At 35.5% G+C, this 19,580-nt stretch overlaps 1 protein-coding gene across 3 annotated transcripts in view; it reads left to right on the forward strand.

The window, feature by feature from the left end:
- The window catches only part of LOC123548914 (zinc finger protein ZFAT-like), a 31,244-nt gene extending 12,232 nt beyond the window's left edge, over positions 1–19,012 (forward strand). For all 3 annotated transcript variants that reach the window (XM_045336557.2, XM_045336556.2, XM_045336555.2), the window contains exons 9-22: positions 877–1,089; positions 1,681–1,915; positions 2,768–2,987; positions 3,742–3,850; positions 6,684–7,193; positions 7,569–7,782; positions 8,223–8,326; positions 10,730–10,878; positions 11,682–11,809; positions 12,187–12,321; positions 13,020–13,233; positions 13,948–14,029; positions 15,325–15,563; positions 16,439–19,012. In XM_045336557.2, the coding sequence (XP_045192492.2) occupies positions 877–1,089; positions 1,681–1,915; positions 2,768–2,987; positions 3,742–3,850; positions 6,684–7,193; positions 7,569–7,782; positions 8,223–8,326; positions 10,730–10,878; positions 11,682–11,809; positions 12,187–12,321; positions 13,020–13,233; positions 13,948–14,029; positions 15,325–15,563; positions 16,439–16,549 (2,663 nt within the window). In that variant the 3' untranslated portion in view covers positions 16,550–19,012. The remainder of the gene's footprint in view (positions 1–876; positions 1,090–1,680; positions 1,916–2,767; positions 2,988–3,741; positions 3,851–6,683; positions 7,194–7,568; positions 7,783–8,222; positions 8,327–10,729; positions 10,879–11,681; positions 11,810–12,186; positions 12,322–13,019; positions 13,234–13,947; positions 14,030–15,324; positions 15,564–16,438) is intronic.
- The last annotated feature ends 568 nt before the right edge of the window (positions 19,013–19,580 follow it).

Consider the following 19,580-nt stretch of genomic DNA (forward strand, 5'->3'; position numbering starts at 1 on the left):
TGGTCAATTTTTGTGCAATTTTGATGATATTTTTTTTCAGAATGTAGATTGGGAATTTTTGCACTCATTTTGAGAAAAAGACATACTTTTTGGCATTGGGAATATAGCCGAATAACGGCTATAAAAACGGCCGAAAAAAAACCCTGCTATGCTCTCAATATTTGACTTTAGTTATATTTTGGTGAACCATATAATTTTGACTATAATATGCAAACAATACGTTTTTGAAGTTAATGTAAGACTGACCATTTTAGGTGTGTTTAACAAAGTCACTTAACTTAATGACACAGACTAGTTACAACATTTTCTCATTGTTCATTGTTTTTTCAAACTGAAGTAAACTCATTTTTATCATTTATGAAATTTGTTAGTTTTTATAAGAATTTCAAATTGATGATTACTACAGAAATATTACATAACATGTCTTATTCTTGCTCTAAAATCTTTAGGGAATCTTGGTGGTGGGTGGGAAGGGCTCCCTGGTCTCTTGGTGAAGATCACTTGCCCCTTTAGCTATGTGGGTTTGAAACCCCTCAATGACTATTGAATTCTTTCATATTGGGATTTTGTCTAGCTTGCTTACGGAAGGTCGATGATTCTACTAGGAAGACTACCTGTACCTGAAGTAGTGCCCGAATGTGCTCATGGGGTTTTCATCCAGCGTTAAAAAATAGACCTAATTTGTGTCTTTATGACTGAAAACACAAAAACATGGAGCTTCATTAATGCAGATGCTAAATGCTTCACAGTGTTCTGCAGCCATATTTATCATCCATGTAAATATTTTAGGTATTTACTGTTGTATATTGAAAAATCTGATACTTATAAATGAGTTTTATGTATATAAAAAATATAACTGAATTTGATTCTATTCAGGTAACTTGTATACCCATATAAGGAAACATACAGGCCAGTTTTACAAATGTGAACATTCTGGCTGTAAGTTTAAGACGGTCAACAAGAGTCATTTACTAGAACACTCAATGACACATAGTGGAGAGAAACACCAGTGTGAACTGTGTAAGAAGTTGTACAACACACAGAAATCCCTCATGAGCCATATAAGGAAATACCACGATAATGCTAGAGGTGAGTTGAAATGAGATGATAAAGTTGGAAAAGTTTGTGGAATTACTGGGTGTAGAAGTTTAATGTTCAGTCACATGATACCATTTTACAGCAGTCATCATCATCATCATCAGACTAGCATGTTTTTTAAAGGTAAAATACAAGTGGAGTAGTGGATAGAACATCAAAAATTCACTTTCTTTATTTGTTTTACCTCATACTCTTTCTGTTTTCTGATTTCTAAAATAAAATAAATAATTCAAGAATCTATTTTATGAACATTCTATTCACCTTCATTTAAGCTAAGAGTGTTGAATACCTAGACATTTTTGCATAATTTATAGTTGTCTGCTCAAGTTCCACTAAAAATGGACTTAAGATGGTGCACATCTAATGACAGTCGCCAATTTCCATGCAGTTTTGCATAATTGTCTGTTTTTATAATTGTAACTAGATTGTATTGAAGGCAGGTAAGGAAACACCAGATCAGTGTGTACATAAAAATTAATTAAATCAAACAAAATCTCTGGATATACATTTGTCATTTCAGTGGTATTTATATTTTGTTCTCTTTCCTTTTACTGAAAGTTTATTTTGTTATTTTATTTACAGGGAGAGAATATCTGTCACAATTCATGCAGGGTCGTGACGTCCGAGGGTCAACAGTAATTCACCAGTGTCATGTATGCAACCGCAAGTTCAAGAAGAAGACTGACAGAGATCGACACTTGTTTGTTCACGATATAAAAGACCTTCCTGTCATTAAACATTGTGATCTGTGTGACTATTCTGCTTCCAGGAATAAATATCTCGAGAAACATTTCCAGAAACATAGAAGTATATACAGGTGCATATCGTTTACTTTGATAGTTCTTACCATTTTAACATTAAATATTAACCCTAACCATGCTAAATTTCTATTATGGACTGGTCCATCTTCCAATTTGGGCAGTACCATTTATCATTTGAAGGGGTGTTTACTAAAAATTTACTGACTGAATAGCGAACAGTGCAGACCATGATCAGACTGCACGGATGTGCAGGCTGATCTTGGTCTGCACTGGTCGCAAAGGCAGAATCACTTGCCGCCAGCAGGCTAAGGGTTAAATCGATGTCATTTTTGTATATAATAGTATTTCTTGTCTTGACAGTTTATATAAGCTCATAAATCTTTTTGTTTCTCTTGTTTTGTTTTTGCTGGGATCAACAAACTGTCAGGAGTCAGTTGAAAATTGATACCAACATTGTTATGTCATGGCTAAGATGTGACTGTTGACAAATCTGTCTATTGTTATGTAGATGATGCAGATGTAATAATGCAGTATTGCTCAGCTCTCTTTAGACCGTCCACTTAGCTGAGCAGGGAGAGTGCAGATCTACGGATCAAGGGGTCTTGAGTTTGATCCCTAGGCAGGGCGTTAGCTCTCAGTGATAATTTGATATTAATTTAATTCGTCTTCCACCTCTGATTCATGTGGGGAGTTACTTGCGGAGAACAGGTTTGTACTGGTGCAGTATCCAGGAACACTGGTTAACTGCCCACTGTTAAAAAACTGAAATACTGTTAAAAACAGCATTAAACTCAAAAGAAACAAATAAAATCCTCAGCCCTTTAAAGCTAGAACAAGCCATATGGATACAACTTACATGGAGTCCTGGAAGAAGAAATCATATACATGTTTCTCTATTCTTTATACAGATGCTGCAAATGTAAAGCAATGTTTTTGAGCTCTATAAAGCTGGTAGAACATCTGACTACAAACCATGTAGATACTACTGACACGGAGTCTTGGGAGAAGTTATTCGAAGAAAGTATTACCAATAGTTTATACCTGCCAGAACCAGACCAAGTAATGACGGAGGAGGAGAAAAGTCTTGTCAACCTGCCCTCAGAACTGTCTGAATCAAGTATCTATCAGGTAAGGTTTTCTTTGTTGTCAGAACTGTGAGAATATATTATCTGTGAGGTAGAACAGTCTTGGAATATTTTTGTGATATCATGGAGATAATTTTTCAAATGTTTAAATGGAACCTTTATGTCCGATTGGTCAAGTTTGTTGTCTGAATTACTTACCCCTCCCTGCTGTGGGTTAGAAACTAGAATATTTTTGTGATATCATGGAGATAATTTTTCAAATGTTTAAATGGAACCTTTATGTCCGATTGGTCAAGTTTGTTGTCTGAATTACTTACCCCTCCCTGCTGTGGGTTAGAAACCCATTGCTTTGGGTGTTGAACTCTTTCTTGTTGGAAAGTACTCCATCTGGCTTATTGAAGGTTAACTGGTGTCACTATGGCCAGCTGGGTGAAACCCTGTTGGGGTGCATACTGTGCGTGAAACAGTGCAGGTACCTGGGGACAGAAAGATGCAGTAGGATGCCATATTAAATTATGTTGAAATTACTTCCAAGCTAACAAACAGCTCTGTTGTAAAAGTCCTCCTAACTTAAGATAGTATGCTGTTGACTTTAGCTGTCAGCATAAAGTTACTATGAATGAAGTGCAACGATTGAGTTAATTAATATAGAAACTAAGTTTAAGGCAAGCTCCTGGGACATGCTTTGACAGAAAAGAGGGGAATTTAATTACTTTTGTTCTTTAAAATGTTAAAACAATTTAAACTTTTTTCAAGAAATGTGTCAAAGCAAAAGTTATTCTTGTTCACTGTTTTAGATGAAGCTACAGAACTCTGGGGAAGATGACTTGGCTAACAAGTTGATAGATGGAGCTGATGTCTTCATTAATAAAGTACCTGCTGTCACAGTAAAGGAAAATAATGCAGGTAGAAATATATACAAATTTAATGGGTGGCTTGAAATTTATCAATGACCCCTTTAAAACACAAGCATCCCTGAACAAAGGTAGATATCTATGCCCCCTTTTGAAGGAGAGGAATATGTTTTGCTCATGTCTATCTTTGGATGGTTGGTCTATCTGTCGGCAAACAGTCTGGTTTCAGATCAATGACTTACTAGAAAACACCTCTATCTACAGATGTCAATCTTCATGGGATCATGATGGGTCTAGAAGATGACCCTGATTATTAGTGTGTGGGTAGGGGCCATAAGGTCAAAACTTAAGGTCACAATTACCTTGAAAAATAATTTCCGATCAATTACTGTAGAATGCTTGGGTTTGCAGTTGTCAGATTTCGATGATTACATGTGGTGAGTAGACGACCACAATTGTTTGGGGGTCACTAGATCAAAGGTCAAGGTAGCATTGACTTTTGACCTTGAAAACAATTTTTAGTCGATAACAGGAAGGCTTTGACCTACAGGTAGGACTGTCAACCTTCATTTGATGTCTGTAAAGATGTAGACGACAGCTCTTGTTCGGATGGGTTAGTAGGTAAAACAGTAAGGTCACATTGAGACTGAATATGGTTTCTGATCAATAATTGGAGATTGCTTGGGGCCTATAGTAGTCAAATATTAAGGGATGATTTCTGTCATGGTTCCATGCCTTTTGTTCACAGAACATTTTCAGTCTTATGTAAGTTTGATAATGAAACTTCATTTCTCATTAATATCAAAATTGCATGTTTGAAATAAAACATTATGTTAATTAAATGACTTTTTTCTTGTGGCTATTCAGTATAACTGGAATTTAATCTTGAAGTTAAAGTACAGTTAAAACTAGGGATGTCAACGAATAGCATTTTTGGTATTCTGAATGAATATTCGAATATTCGGTCATTAACTGATCGACAAATCAACTCAAAATCCTATCATACCCTAATCAGTGACATTTAATTCTACTTTCTTTACACCGGAAGTGATTCAGACATTGACAAATTAAAACTGATAAATCTTTCTCATCGCTTGTACAAAATGTTTGTTATTTGCCTTCATATACATACAAGTTATTTGCCTTCATATACATACAATTTATATAGGATTTATTTATTTCTTAAACGGATGTAGCCCCCGCGTAAGTGACGTTTTTCCAAACATATTACACTTAATGACTTCTTATCGGATGATCGTGAAATACTTCAAAACGGCAGATTTTGAGAGTTGATTCACTGCGGTGTGGGGGAGTCTAATATGGGTAATATAAAGAAAAATAAATGTTTAGCTTAACTTTGCGTCTCCTTGTCTGAAAATTGAGTATTGAACTTTTTTAAAAAGTTAACCATACGACATGCTTTTATTTGTCATTTCAATTAGGGCTGTCATCGATAGAAACGATATCGATGTATCAGCTATATTTTTTTGTCGATCGATTATCGATTCCCATTTTCAAAAATCGATATTTTACAGAGAGAAAAAACTATCAAGAAAAACACTCAAACTCTCAAAACAACCTAAGTTCACAAAGTTGTAAATTTGGATAAATGCAAAAGAGGAGTGAAGGCAAAATAAAAATGGAAGATGTTATTAATTTTTATTTATTTCTTTTATTTCATAAATACAAATTCAACACAATCAAACAGTAATATGAAAAGTAGGCAATAAAACTAAAAATAGCATTTACAGAAAGGTATATAGTAAGCATATGAACAAACAGGTTGTTAATCTAACTTAATAATCGATATATCGATGTATCGTCGATATTTGTCCTCTGATATATCGGTATCATTGATATGCCTGTGACCTAATCAATGACAGCCCTAATTTCAATCAGATAATCCGATTTACGCTAAAAAATATTATGCATCCCATTTGACTTGTTTTCTACACTTTTCAGCATTTTTCTTTACTCAAATACATCTTTTATCGACATTGATTGAAATCTGAGTAATTGTTCAAGCGATATGTCTGATAATTTTTAATTACACGCAGTTTGCACCTACGGAAAACAAGGTGAGTTGTAGCGGATTTACATCAACTTGTGACCATTAAAATTTTCTAAAGGTAAGCAAGTAGCGGTATTGACTACAGGGTATAATGTTATCACCATAGCGATGTACAATCTCAGTAAGCTAATATACAAAATGACACGTCTGGGAAAGACAGAAGCCATTTCCCTGCAAATTTAAAATGAAAGCGGGTTTTGTCAAATTAGATAAACAAACACTTTTTGTTCTTTCATTTGACTTTTATTTATTTTTCATGATCTTATATTTTTCTTCCGAATATTCATGCACAGAACGAATATTCGTTGCCATCCCTAGTTAAAACACAAAGATAGACATTAAGTAATAGTCTACTTGTGTCTCTTACAGTTGAAAAGGTATGTATAAAAGCAGTTGTATTAAGTCTAGGTTGCAACTAGTTTTCAGGGGTCAAGTAATTAGGGTCTCTTTCTTTAATTTGCCCCAGACTTCCGTGTGTTTGAGGCCTGCTTTGGTCATTGTGTAAAGAAGCTGTTCATCTGACTGCTGGAAGATACATGGTTCTTCCTCTGTACCGGACTGTGCCTGAAGTCATGTCTGGATGGACACTTTACCATTAAAGCTGGAAAGTTATAATATAGCCTGAACTATGTTGGTGTGACAAGCGAACAAAAACAAATAATACAGAACAGTATAGTTGTTTAGAATAACAGTCTGTTCAAGGACATGTTTTGCACATTCTTTCATTTTACTGTTATTTGCGTGTTTGCATGATTAACCTTGCATTTTAAAACTTTAAATATGAGTTAGAGAACTATTCTAAAACAATTTTCAGATGATAAAGCAGGTTTACCAGATGGACAAGAAGACAATCTTGACACAAATGTGGAAGTTGATAATGTTGGAATGGAGGTCAGTAATGATGAAATCACAGAGAATGAAGAACCAAATGATGGAAGTTACGTTGATGAAGAAGCAGATGGTGATATTAAAGCCAATGCAGATATTGTAGAGGATACCAAGATTGAAAATGAGGGTGCTGAACATGTGAAAGGTGAACCAGAAGTACTCGATGAGAAAACTGATACCGAAATCCTTAATGAAGCTGCTGAAAATGCTACAACTGCTGTTGTTGAAGAAACTAATCTTACAGATGAAGATATATTGGGGGTATCCGGTAATTCTGTGAATTGTGGGGCACTTATTGAGAAACTTGGCTACTTGCCAATGACGCTACAGATCTTTCAGAAGATGCGAGACACATTTGGTTCGGAGGAGTGTGAGTATTGTGGACGGCTGTTCTTCAGCAGGGTGGATTACGAGCCCCATGTGAGAACACATACAGGTTAGTTTTACCTTTATAAAATGCATGTAATCTTAAGGGTTCTTGTAGAGAAAATGTCTTAAAACCCAACAAAAGAAATAAACAGATTTAGACATTCATTTTCTATTTTCAATATAAGAAGTTTGTCAAGGATAAGGACAATCATAGTAGAATAGTTAAATATCTACTTGTATACTTGAATTACTGAACACTTTAGAAAACTTCTAAGTACAAAATGTGAAACCCAATTAAGTATAAATGTGAAATCAAATTAAGTATGAATGTTAAATTTAATTAATTATAACTGTTAAGAACAATTAAGAATAACTGTTAAACACTAAAACTGGAAAGAAATAAACAATGGTGAATGTAAAAATATTTCACTGGGTATTTTAGGGGATAAGCCACATGTGTGCCAGGTTTGTGGATTCCGTGCAATCACAAAGGACAATCTGAAGAGGCACACAGACAAGGAGCACGAGCATATATCATACCCGTGCAGGGAATGCTCCTACGTAGCATCAACGAGAACACAGCTATGGAATCATACCATGAAACATAAAGGGCTGAAGGGACTAGAGTGTCCATTATGTCAGAGACAGTTTGACTCGTAAGTATTTTGATATTGTGTGGCAGGTCTGACTGAAAATTTCCAAAATGAATTACCATAGCTTATCTCTAACCATCTTTGTAGAATAATGTTGGCTTATAGCTCCTCCCAGCTTTGTGCAGATGACTTACATAGAGCAATGGTTCTTACATGGATTTCTTGTTAATTAGATAAATTCAAGGTAACAAAAACCTTTAACCTTAGAAAAAATATTTGTCCTTTTCTGAAGCCAACAAGCTGTAATATTGTGGAAAAAATATTTGAATTTCAGTTGTTCGATATTCATAGTAGAGAATATGAAAATATAATAAACTGGCTAAATTCTTCAAATTTCAGGCATTTTTATGATTTTTTTTTGTTTTGAAATATGTTGTTAAATATAAACTTGTCTGTGTTGACCAACAAATTGTTAATAATGTGTTGATATTTATCACTTACAGAATAAAGGAACTGAAGAGTCATGCACAGGTTGCTCATCCTAACTCCAACACTGAAGAGCTCGACAAAATTTTGTCATACAAACATAAAGCTCAAGGCAAACTTGGTAAATCTTGGTTTTTATCATTATAAATCTGAGGAGTTGAATCATTATTACCTCACTTGTATTTTCCTGTATAAACTTCCTTTTCAGCAGTGGTTAGAAATTCTTAACTTCATGATGTTACACACCCAAAAATAGCACATCAGTCTGAAAATAGATACTAGGGTTTTCTGTTTTAAAAAATGTTAATGTTAACCAAAGAGCATCGTGATGTTACACCCCTAAAAATAGATATAAACTTTTCCCAGTAATAATTTTGCTTATAATGAAAGAAAAATCATTTTGTCATCTATATACATGTTTTGGTAAAATGAAATAAATATCACCTGCATTTGAGTGTGTTATCAGGTATTGTGAATCTTTGGAAAATAACGTCAGCCTTGACTTTTGCTGCAGTTGATATTTTTAGCTCATCTGATTTTTTGAAAAAAAAATGATGAGTTATTGTCATCACTTGAGCGGTTGTCGGCGTCGACGTTGGCGTCGGCGTTGGCGTCGGCGTTGCCTGGTTAAGTTTTATGTTTAGGTCAGCTTTTCTCCTAAACTATCAAAGCTATTGCTTTGAAACTTGGAATACTTGTTCACCATCATAAGCTGACCCTGTATAGCAAGAAACATAACTCCATCTTGCTTTTTGCAAGATTTATGGCCCCTTTTGTACTTAGAAAATATCAGATTTCTTGGTTAAGTTTTATGTTTAGGTCAACTTTTCTCCTAAACTATCAAAGCTATTGCTTTGAAACTTGGAATACTTGTTCACCATCATAAGCAGACCCCGTACATCAAGAAACATAACTCCATCTTGCTTTTTGCAAGATTTATTGCCCCTTTTGGACTTAGAAAATCAGTTTTCTTGGTTAAGTTTTATGTTTAGGTCAGCTTTTATCCTAAACTATCAAAGCTATTGCTTTAAAACTTGCAACACTTGTTCACCATCATAAGTTGACCCTGTATAGCAAGAAACATAACTCCGTCCTGCTTTTTGCAAGATTTATGGCCCCTTTTGGACTTAGAAAATATCAGATTTCTTGGTTAAGTTTTATGTTTAGGTCAACTTTTTCTCTTAAACTATCAAAGCTATTGCTTTGAAACTTGGAACACTTGTTCACCATCATAAGCTGACCCTGTACAGCAAGAACATAACTCCATCCTGCTTTTTGCAATAATTATTGCCCCTTTTGGACTTAGAAAATCATTTTCTTGGTTGAGTATTATGTTTAAGTCAACTTTTCTCATAAACTATCAAAGCTATTGCTTTAAAACTTGCAACAGTTTTTAACCATCATAAGTGGACACTGTACATCAAGAAACATAACTCTATCCTGCTTTTTGCAAGAATGATGGCCCTTTTTAGACTTAGAAAATCATGGGTAGGACAATATTTCTATTACACAAAAAAAATCAGATGAGCGTCAGCACCCGCAAGGCGGTGCTCTTGTTGTTCTTGATTTTACAATTTCAGCTTACACACTCAAATGTATATAATATTTCTGTCGAGCCTGCTTGCGGTGAGCTCGATATAGTCGTCACTTTTGGCTGGTTGGTGTATGTGCGTGCGTCCATCCGGCTGCCAATTTTGTCCGGACCATAACTTTGACATGCATCAACCAGTCTTGTTTATATTTGGCATGAATGTTTACTTCAATGAGAAGGAGGGTCATGCGCAAACCGTATGTTCCTATCTCAAGGGTCATGGTTACAGTTGGAGGTCAAAGGTCAGATTAAAGTTAGTCCAGAGAATTTCTTCTTCATGCATGGTGGGATTTTGATGTAACTTGGCATGAATGTTCACAATTATGAGATGGAATGTCAAGCGCAAGAACCAGGTCCCTAGGTCTAAGGTCAAGGTCACACTTAGAGGCCAAAGGTGCTGGCGGGCTCGACATTCTGCCCGTGGGCATGCAGAATATATTTCTAGTTATATTGTAATGTCATTTTCAGACTTTAAATCGTTGCCCTTCATTAATGTAAAATTAACAAAATTTGTGATGTTCTAAATGATTATTTCAGTTTTCTCTCAAAATAAGAGAATAGTGAAAGACATAAAAAAAGTATTATATTACCAATTCTAGCTTTTTTGTTATCAGTTTGGAAGTTATATTTTTCATGTTTTAACTAAGATAAAATGTTGCATATATTTCTTTTGTGTAACTGTGTATATCTTAATTAAAATGAAAAGTAGTACATGTATAATTATGCTAAACATATAAGTTTGATTTAGTTACCTAACAGAAATTTAGGAGGTTGGTACATAGTTTTAATCTTCTTGAGAAAATAATCATTTTATTTATGTTTTAGTACTTTTCTCAGACTATTACAGACCATGGAATAAGTAAAACATATTTCACAAATTCTGCTGTTGAGAAGCATCTGCTGTCAGTGAAACTTTTTTCTTTCCAATTTCAGGAAGACGCTCCTACAAGTGCCCACACTGTGATAAAGTTTTCCTGCGTGCCAGTTCAGAGCTGCAGAAACACATGTGGATACATGAAGGAATCAAACCATTTAAATGCCCACTATGTGCATATGCTTGCAGAAGCAAAAATAATCTTCAGGTACACTGTGTACTTTGTCTCATTAGAGTACTGGAAAGTGACTTCTCAAAAGTAACAAGAACATATTCAGTGAAAAAGAAATCAAACTTTTTGTGCTTTTTCTCAAAAAGGGGCTGAGATGGGAGGGGGTTGCTTTAGATTAATATTTGCCTGTCTAAACAATTTTGTGTGTCAAACTGCCTATTCTTTATCTGGCAGAATTGGTTCAAAGTTTCACAATTATTCATGATTTACAGATGTCCATTAATAGCTTATAAGGAAGGAATTTATAAAGAGGCTCTAGTTCCTGATGATATTGTCCTTTATCAAACTGATAAAAGCCTGTTTACCACAGTGGAGGTGGGGCTTGTGTAGGGTATAGTGTCTAATAGAAAATTGGTGCCAACAGCGTGCATTCTATTCAGTTTCATATTGTTGACTTGACATGTGCAGTTACATTCTTTGCTAAAATTCGGTTTGAACTCTCATTATTGGTATATTTGACAGGCAAGCATAATAAGTGATGACTTGATGCAACTTCAAAGTCAAATTATAGTCATTGATACTATTCATAATTAGAGACGCATTTAAAATGGCTGACAGAAATCCTTTGTGCCGGTGACAGATGTTCAAAATTAAGTCAGAATAATATGAAGTTGGATAAAATTTTGGTCCACTATTACTGCTGTTTTCTACACTGAGACTTGTAGCTTGACTAAACACCAAAGACTTATAAGATTAGAGAAAAAAGTGTCAGAATTCATAGTTTAATGTATCTGCTACCAAATGTGTCTTTAATAAAATTTGGTTTAATTAAATTTCAGGCCCATATGCTGCGACATTCTAAAGACAAACCATTTTTATGTGGGGATTGTGGGAAGGCCTATAAATCTAAGACGGCACTAAGATGGCATGTGAGGTCACATGACGGAAAATTATTTAAATGCGATAAGTAAGTGTAGAATATTGTTAGGTCATAGTACCGGTATACCTATACCTATATTGAGCTGTCACACTTTAATATATATTACAGTTTTGTTGTATGAAAGAAGACTAGGTGTATATTTAAGTTCTGGTTAATTGGAAATATTGCTGTATTTCTTTTGTATTATAAGTTAAAGTATAATTTTATTAACTTGTATTTATTGTTTAATTACCAGTCAGACATGAATATTATCGTAGTTTATGCAGATGTTCACTGAAATAGGACTGTTTATTTGAAAATGATACATGTACAAAGAAAAATGTAGATGGACCATAGCCATCATTTTATTATAACAGAGGTTCTGATAATTGAGTTTAAATTGTATTTGCTCGTCTTTGATTTAGATGTCCTTATGAAGCAACACAAAGGAGTCACCTTAAACGTCACATGGAGACACACGATGTCATCAAGAAATATGTATGTGGAGAGTGTAAATTCTCAGCTAACACACTGGGTTTTCTTAAAGTTCATTACGCTAGGTAGGTAGTTATTTTATTTTAGTAAGTGTTTATGTTTAACCAGTGAGTGTCAACTGATCCAGTGACATGTGACTAAAACTAGCATATAGTGAAAAAAATTGTCATAATAAGGCAGTATGATATTTTCAATAGTGGAGTTGACATATGAGCCGCGCCATGAGAAAACCATTATAGTGGCTTTGCGACCAGCATGGATCCAGACCAGCCTGTGCATCTGCGCAGTCTGGTTAGGATCCATGCTGTTCGCTAACGGTTTCTCTAATTGCAATAGGCTTTGAAAGCGAACAGCATGGATCCAGACCAGACTGCACGGATGCGCAGGCTGGTCTGGATCCATGCTGGTCGCAAACGCACTATGTTGGTTTTCAAAATTTCTCATGGTGCGGCTCTACAGAGCAAAACCACAGAACTATTTGAATCCTCATTTTTGATGCCATTTTCCTATTTTGTGTCTGATTAAATTCTCATCAGATGAGTTTAATCTTCCAGGGTAACATGAAATTTATCTCATTTGTTTATGTTGTGAATAATCCATACTAATGATAACTTTAGGTAGGTTTGGTTATGTTTTTGCATGAATAATCCTGTTTTCGCTACTTTTCTTACCTTTTATTATTATATTGGTTGTAGTCAGCCTTAAAGTAGAAAATGTCCTAAGGCTTAGCTTACTGAATATTTCATTTATATTTTATCTGTAGGTTTCATAAAGATATAAATATTAATGACCTCCCTACACTTGGGTCTGCGCCTATAGAGATTTCACAGGACGTAAACACATTCAAGTGTATCAGTTGTGACTATCTGTTTGGTAACTTGACTGATTTAAAACGTCATCTGAAGACACGTCACCACGTCAACGTACAGGAAATACAAAAAGTACACGATAGTCAAGGAAATGTGTCAGAAGTACAGGTAAAAAATAGAAGAATTTGTTTGTATTTGGGCAGGTTTGTCAGACCAGTGGATATTATGTACATAATACTATTTAAAAAAAATTGAAAAAAAAAAAACAACAACAAAAACCTGCAAAAGTGAGAAATACTATTAACCATATAGTGAAATTTCAGTTGTTTATGAAGGGGCCTTTGTGGCCAAGTGGTTAAAGTTGCTGAGTTTGAATTACTTGCCCTTTACCACTTTGGGTTCCAAACCTCACTTGGGGTGTAAAATTCCTTCATGTGAGGGAAGCATCCAGCTGGCTTATGGAAGGGAGTTGCTTCTACCAAGGTGCCTAAAATACATGTGATGCCAAGAGGGACACAGGGGTGTTAGGCCAAAAGTCACAGTATGACCTATAAATGTGTTGATGTGACGTTAAACCCAACAAAAATACCCAAAAAGTTAGATGTTGGGATTCATTGTTGTAATTGTTGTCAGAGAGTAAAATGCATTCATACATTTCAGGGTCTTAAATTATTGGATACATTTTGCTAACTTGTCTTAGGTATATGCTTTATATGTATTTACACTCTTTCAGTGTCTTTGAGTGTCTTGCATCTTAAATGCTATGGTGTTACTGGATGCAATATTCCATTAATGTCAAATTCATGTAAAAAATTGTACAATATTAGATAAGATGACGCAAGCCAGAAGTGCAGTTCCATGTATTATCTGTAAATGTTTTAGGTTGTACATGTTGAAGATCCTACCCAGCAGGCTGTAGCTATGGAGGTTACAGCTGATGGCACACAGTCCCAGATTGTAACTGGTACGTACTAAACTTCTGTTCTAGTTAGGTAGTCTTGGAAAATCTCAACATAAGTAAATATAAAAAGAAATGTCTTAAAATTTGGATTTAAAGGCCAGTCCAGTGTAGGCCCTACACCCAAATTGTAGAAGGAGCTTCCTAAAAATACATGAATGTTGAGTGAGGTCAAGAAACGGTCAGTTTGTTCCATCCAGGTGAATCAGCTGACTGACCCTGATAAAAGATATTAGTAGAGTATTTGATCCCTGTTGATCAGCTACACATGTAAATAAGGTCAGAGGAAGTATTCATAATTTACTGCTAGAATTTAGCTGATTGAAAAAAAAAATGGAAGATACATAAGTGAATTGTGTTACTCTTAAACTCATTGTGTAACAGTTGAATTCTAAACAGGCACTATTAAATAATCAATTAATGCTTTGTAGTTGTAGTGTACAAAGAATCACTTTCAGGATTTTCTATAGTGAAATATATCATGGTTTCAATTGGTACATAATTATTTGATTTAACTTGATCACATTTTGTGATTTCAAGTGTTTAAATAGTCTTTGATTTGGACTTGTGAAGTGTAAAATACAATACAACACAGTAAACATACAGTAACAAATTCATAAAAAAAAAAAAAATACAATAGTAGCATACATAATTACATTTGTATATGAATTTGTTTTATGACAGATTAATAGATAAGTGCCATTCATCCTTTTTATACATGATTTATTATTACCACCAACTACATGTATCTAGAATAGCTCTGAAACTGCAAGATTATCAGTAAAGTAGCCAGTGTGATAAATCACTATTGAGAACAACTGGTGCCTTGTTACCTGGCATGACCTGTGTGTTTACATTTTCCTGCTGACTGCTCTGCTTTATCACATGATCAATGTCAGAGTTCAACTGTCAAATTTTCAAATTCTTGTTATTTTGCAAGCAAAATAACTCCTATGAGATATTTTTGTATACCTTTAATTTAATATCATTAAAAAGATTAGAACTTAGAGAATTGATGAGGCAAAATATATTTAATAATTTTCATTCTTATTTGAGTTACTTAGAAAAAAATATCAAAAACTGAAGGATGTCTGAATGGTTTTTGAATTTGCAATGATTGACATTTTGTGGGTGGAGCCATTCCTTTTATACCGAGTCCTGGGGTTTAAGAATTTTTAATATTGGTTGATACTTTCTCTTCTAAAGCCATAAAATTCGTTATTCAAGGTGATGTAAATTTGCTTTGAAAAAGGGAAAAACAGTCAAATAATTTTTGCACACTGATGATTGAACCATTTCAGATGAAAATCTTGATGAGAAAACTGCCTCTGCTGTAAATATTCTACAACAGATCATTGGTATGTCACAGAATGGTAGCATAGCTGGTACCCAGCAGATTGACGGTACTTCAGTGTTACAGATGAACCCAGAAACCATTATAGTACAGCAGGATGGGAGCCAGATGTATGTTTCAGCAGAGAATACTACAGAAATAGATGGGAACCAGTATGTGATACAATATATACCTCAGGCAGAGGAGGTATGTTGATTTTAGGAGTTCTGTTAATTTTGACCTTTGACTTATATCCGAGACATATTACTTGTAAAGGAAAGCAGTAAACCATTTCAGAGGTTACCTTCCCCAAGTGCAGTAAATACTTTAGACATTATGTCTAAAAATCATTTGAGCCGTGCCATGAGAAAATCAACATAGTGGGTTTGCGACCAGCATGGATCCAGACCAGCCTGCGCATCCGCGCAGTCTGGGCAGGATCCATGCTGTTCGCTTTCAAAGCCTATTAGAATTAGAGAAACTGTAAGTGAACAGTATGGATCCTGACCAGACTGCGCGGATGCGCAGGCTGGTCTGGATCCATGCTGGTCACAAAGCCACTATGTTGGTTTTCTCATGGCACGGCTCATTTGTACTTCATTTCTCATTCATGGAGAGAAGTTGTCACTTGCCTGCAAAATAAACAGCAGTGCTATAAAATTGTGAAATAAGGGTTTGTAACTAATCACCTGTGTATCTTAAATGGTTATAAGCTCATAAAAAACAACAGATGTACTTGTTCCAAACCGAAGAAAATGTTTTTGAAGACCAAATCAATTTCTCCATGTTTTGTGACCATAGGCATATCAGCACTCTGCCACATATTGCTAAGAAGATTATACACAGAACAACAAATTGTGTATTACCTTCTGTGTCATCCCAGCTACATTATAAAACTGTTTTCTCTTAAGGAAGTCCTAAGTTTTGCTAAGGTCCTGGTAAATTGCTTGATGCACACATTCATAAAATGAAAGAATCACAGGAATTTGATGGATTATATGAGGTATACCATAGATTAAATGAAGTTGTTTTTGAATTTCTGAAAAATGACAAGAAACAGTATATTTTACATTGTTTTACAGGGGACACAAGAAGAACAAATGGGAATGATTGAAGTTCAAGGTGAAATGGTGGAAGCTCATGTGCTTGGTGATGTCACTGATGTGCAGGCAGAAATAGTCACTTCAACTTGAAAATAAAACTTGAGCCACTAGTCACAAGTTATTCCAAGCTGATAATCACTGGAACTCCAGACGCTGGGTTACAACAGGCAGAGATATTACCATAGAAGCAAGTTGTCATTGCTTTCAAGCTACATGCTATAGATCCTGGGTTATAGGAGAAAATAGTGACCTCAAGAGGATAAAATTTTACCAGGGGTAAATAGTTGTATTGTTGATGACATTGGAGCACCATACCCTGAGTTCTGGTTAAAATTTTACTTCACAAAAATCGGGAGCTTCAGATCCTAGCTATATGGGGAAATGTTTTCCCTAAATTTCCAGAATTTGGAGCACGAGATCCCTTTTTTCACATCAAAGTCAAGGTCCCTAGTTACAGTTGGAGATTGTAACCTCTAGTTGATAAAAATTGTTGCACCAGATCTTGGGTTAAAGCAAGAAAAAAGTGACATGTTGATAAACATTGGAGTACCATACCATGGTTACAGGTTCTGTGTTGATGAATGTTGCACCCGAGGTCATGAACTACAGACATAGCTTCTGAAAAACGAAACTTTCAGCAATGTGTCCTTCACCTTTGAGGCATTTCAGTTGAAGGAGAATTTACCTGTAGGTCATCAGATATTAACCAGAAATAGTCACATCAGATTGATACAGGTTTGAACCATGTATCCTTGGCCACATGGATAAAGTCTTGGTCATCTGTCGTCATTAGTCGTCTTAGTTTCTTGATAAATATTGAACTATGAATTGAACATGAACATGTTTAATTCTGTTGTTTGCCACTCTTTCAATATTTCAAAACAGAAATAATAGAAGCGTGGTTGGCCTCCTTTCAGTTTTTTGATACTGAGTTTTGTTTGGTAATGTACCAGTAATAATACTGTAATTAAAACAATTTAGAAGCAAAACGTCCAATGATTTAGACAGTGTTTAAAATTTTTAGACAGAAGCCAACAAAAGTCAAAACTTCATAGGATGATTCCATGGGGTAACTTAATTACTTCAACTGCTTTCAGGGTCAGTAGTCAAAGGTCAAGGTCACACTGACAGACAAAAAACATTTTTTAATCAAAAAGCTGGAGTGTGATTGGGCTTGTGGCAATTAAACTTCATCCTTTTATAGCCTGTAGTCAGAGGGTTCCTGTTGTTTTCAGGATATGAGGATACATGTCAAGGTTATTGTGACCTTGATGGTTTCAGAACTATTTCCCAAAAATGCCATCAAACTTGTTGTCTATGGTCAGTAGTCTGGATGACCCCTACTGTTTTTTTGATCATTGTGAAGGTTCAGTGTACTTGAGACTTGATAACTTCAGTCACTTAGGTCAGGCCGGCATGAAGAGCATATATGTTTTGTAAAACGGCTGTTGTTTTATTAATTTATTATGTCCAAAAATTTTATGCCCTCGAAGGGAGGCATATTAGTTTTCAACTGTCCGTCCGTTCGTTCGTTAGTTCGTTCGTCACAACGTTAACTTTTTGCATGAAGGCACTTTACTCGCGAACCACTGCACTCAGGACCTTCAAACTTCACAGGCTTATAGTACTTATTGAGTACACGACCCCTACTGACCTTGGGGTCAAAGGTCAAGGTCACAGGGGCCAATGTTAACCTTTTGCATGAAGGCACTTTACTGACAGACCATTGCACCCAGGACCTTCAAACTTAACAGGCTGATAGTACTTATTGAGTACACGACCCCTACTGACTTTGGGGTCACCAGGTCAAAGGTCAAGGTCACAGGGGTCAATGTTAACTTTGTGCATGAAGGCTTTTTTTTCGCGAACCACTGCACCCAGGACCTTCAAACTTCACATGCTTATAGTACTTATTGAGTACACGATGCCTACTGACTTTGGGGTCACCAGGTCAAAGGTCAAGGTCACAGGGGCCAATGTTAACTTTTTGCATGAAGGCACTTTACTGGCGAACCACTGCACCTAGGACCTTCAAACTTCACATGCTGATAGTACTTATTGAGAACAAGATCCCTGCTGACTTTGGGGTCACCAGGTCAAAGGTCATGGTCACGGGCCAATGTCAATTTTTTGCATGAAAGCACTTTACTCGCGAACCACTGCACCCAGGACCTTCAAACTTCACATGCTGATAGTACTTACTGAGTACACGATCCCTACTGACTTTGGGGTCACCAGGTCAAAGGTCAAGGTCACAGGGGCCAATGTTAACTTTTTGCATGAAGGCACTTTACTCGCGAACCACTGCACCCAGGACCTTCAAACTTCACATGCTGATAGAACTTATTGAGTACACGATCCATACTGACTTTGGGGTCACCAGGTCAAAGGTCAAGGTGTTGCGGGGGGCATTTGTCACCATTAGTGACAGCTTTTGTTTTTTAAGATTTCAAGACATTTCTGAGTATTATTTATCTTGATCAGTTTGATTTATTATATGCAAATATTTTTTGTTAAAGTATTAAAAAATAAAGCATCAAATGAAAAATGGTAGTCATTTTTATTATTTATTAGAGATGATAGTTGTTTACCATTTACCCGCCATTAATTTAAGTTGCTTTTATGTCTGCTCCAGTATATTGTCTACAAAAAATACAAAGAGCAACAGTAGTATGTTTCATACAGGGCAACTGTATATTTCCAAATATGAAAACCTATGATAACCTCTGCAAGAAGTCTTTCCCCCTTCTCAATACTGTGGTATATACAGTAGTAAATGATTGATTTCTCAAAGTCACTTTCGGATGTGCAAAATGCTCAAGGGATCGAGAGTTTAGAGCAATCTGGTCATAAAACATATGAAGTAAATGGTCAGAGATCGCAAGAATTGGTTTAATGACCCCAGAGTACTCGAGTCCTTGGTGCTCAAGTTGGTGTTTAATTGAATATATTATGATTCACAATGGATTCACAATGGTCTTAAAAGTATAAATTTGAAAATGAAAATGGACTCCAATGGAGGTAATCAACCAAATGACATGAACATCTGTTCAACAAGTTTCTTGCATTGAACAGTTACTATTATGCTGAATATAAAATCAGCATTACCTAAGGATGTAAA

This window comes from Mercenaria mercenaria, chromosome 6, assembly GCF_021730395.1.
Source record: "Mercenaria mercenaria strain notata chromosome 6, MADL_Memer_1, whole genome shotgun sequence".
Classification (NCBI taxonomy): Eukaryota; Metazoa; Mollusca; class Bivalvia; order Venerida; family Veneridae; genus Mercenaria; species Mercenaria mercenaria.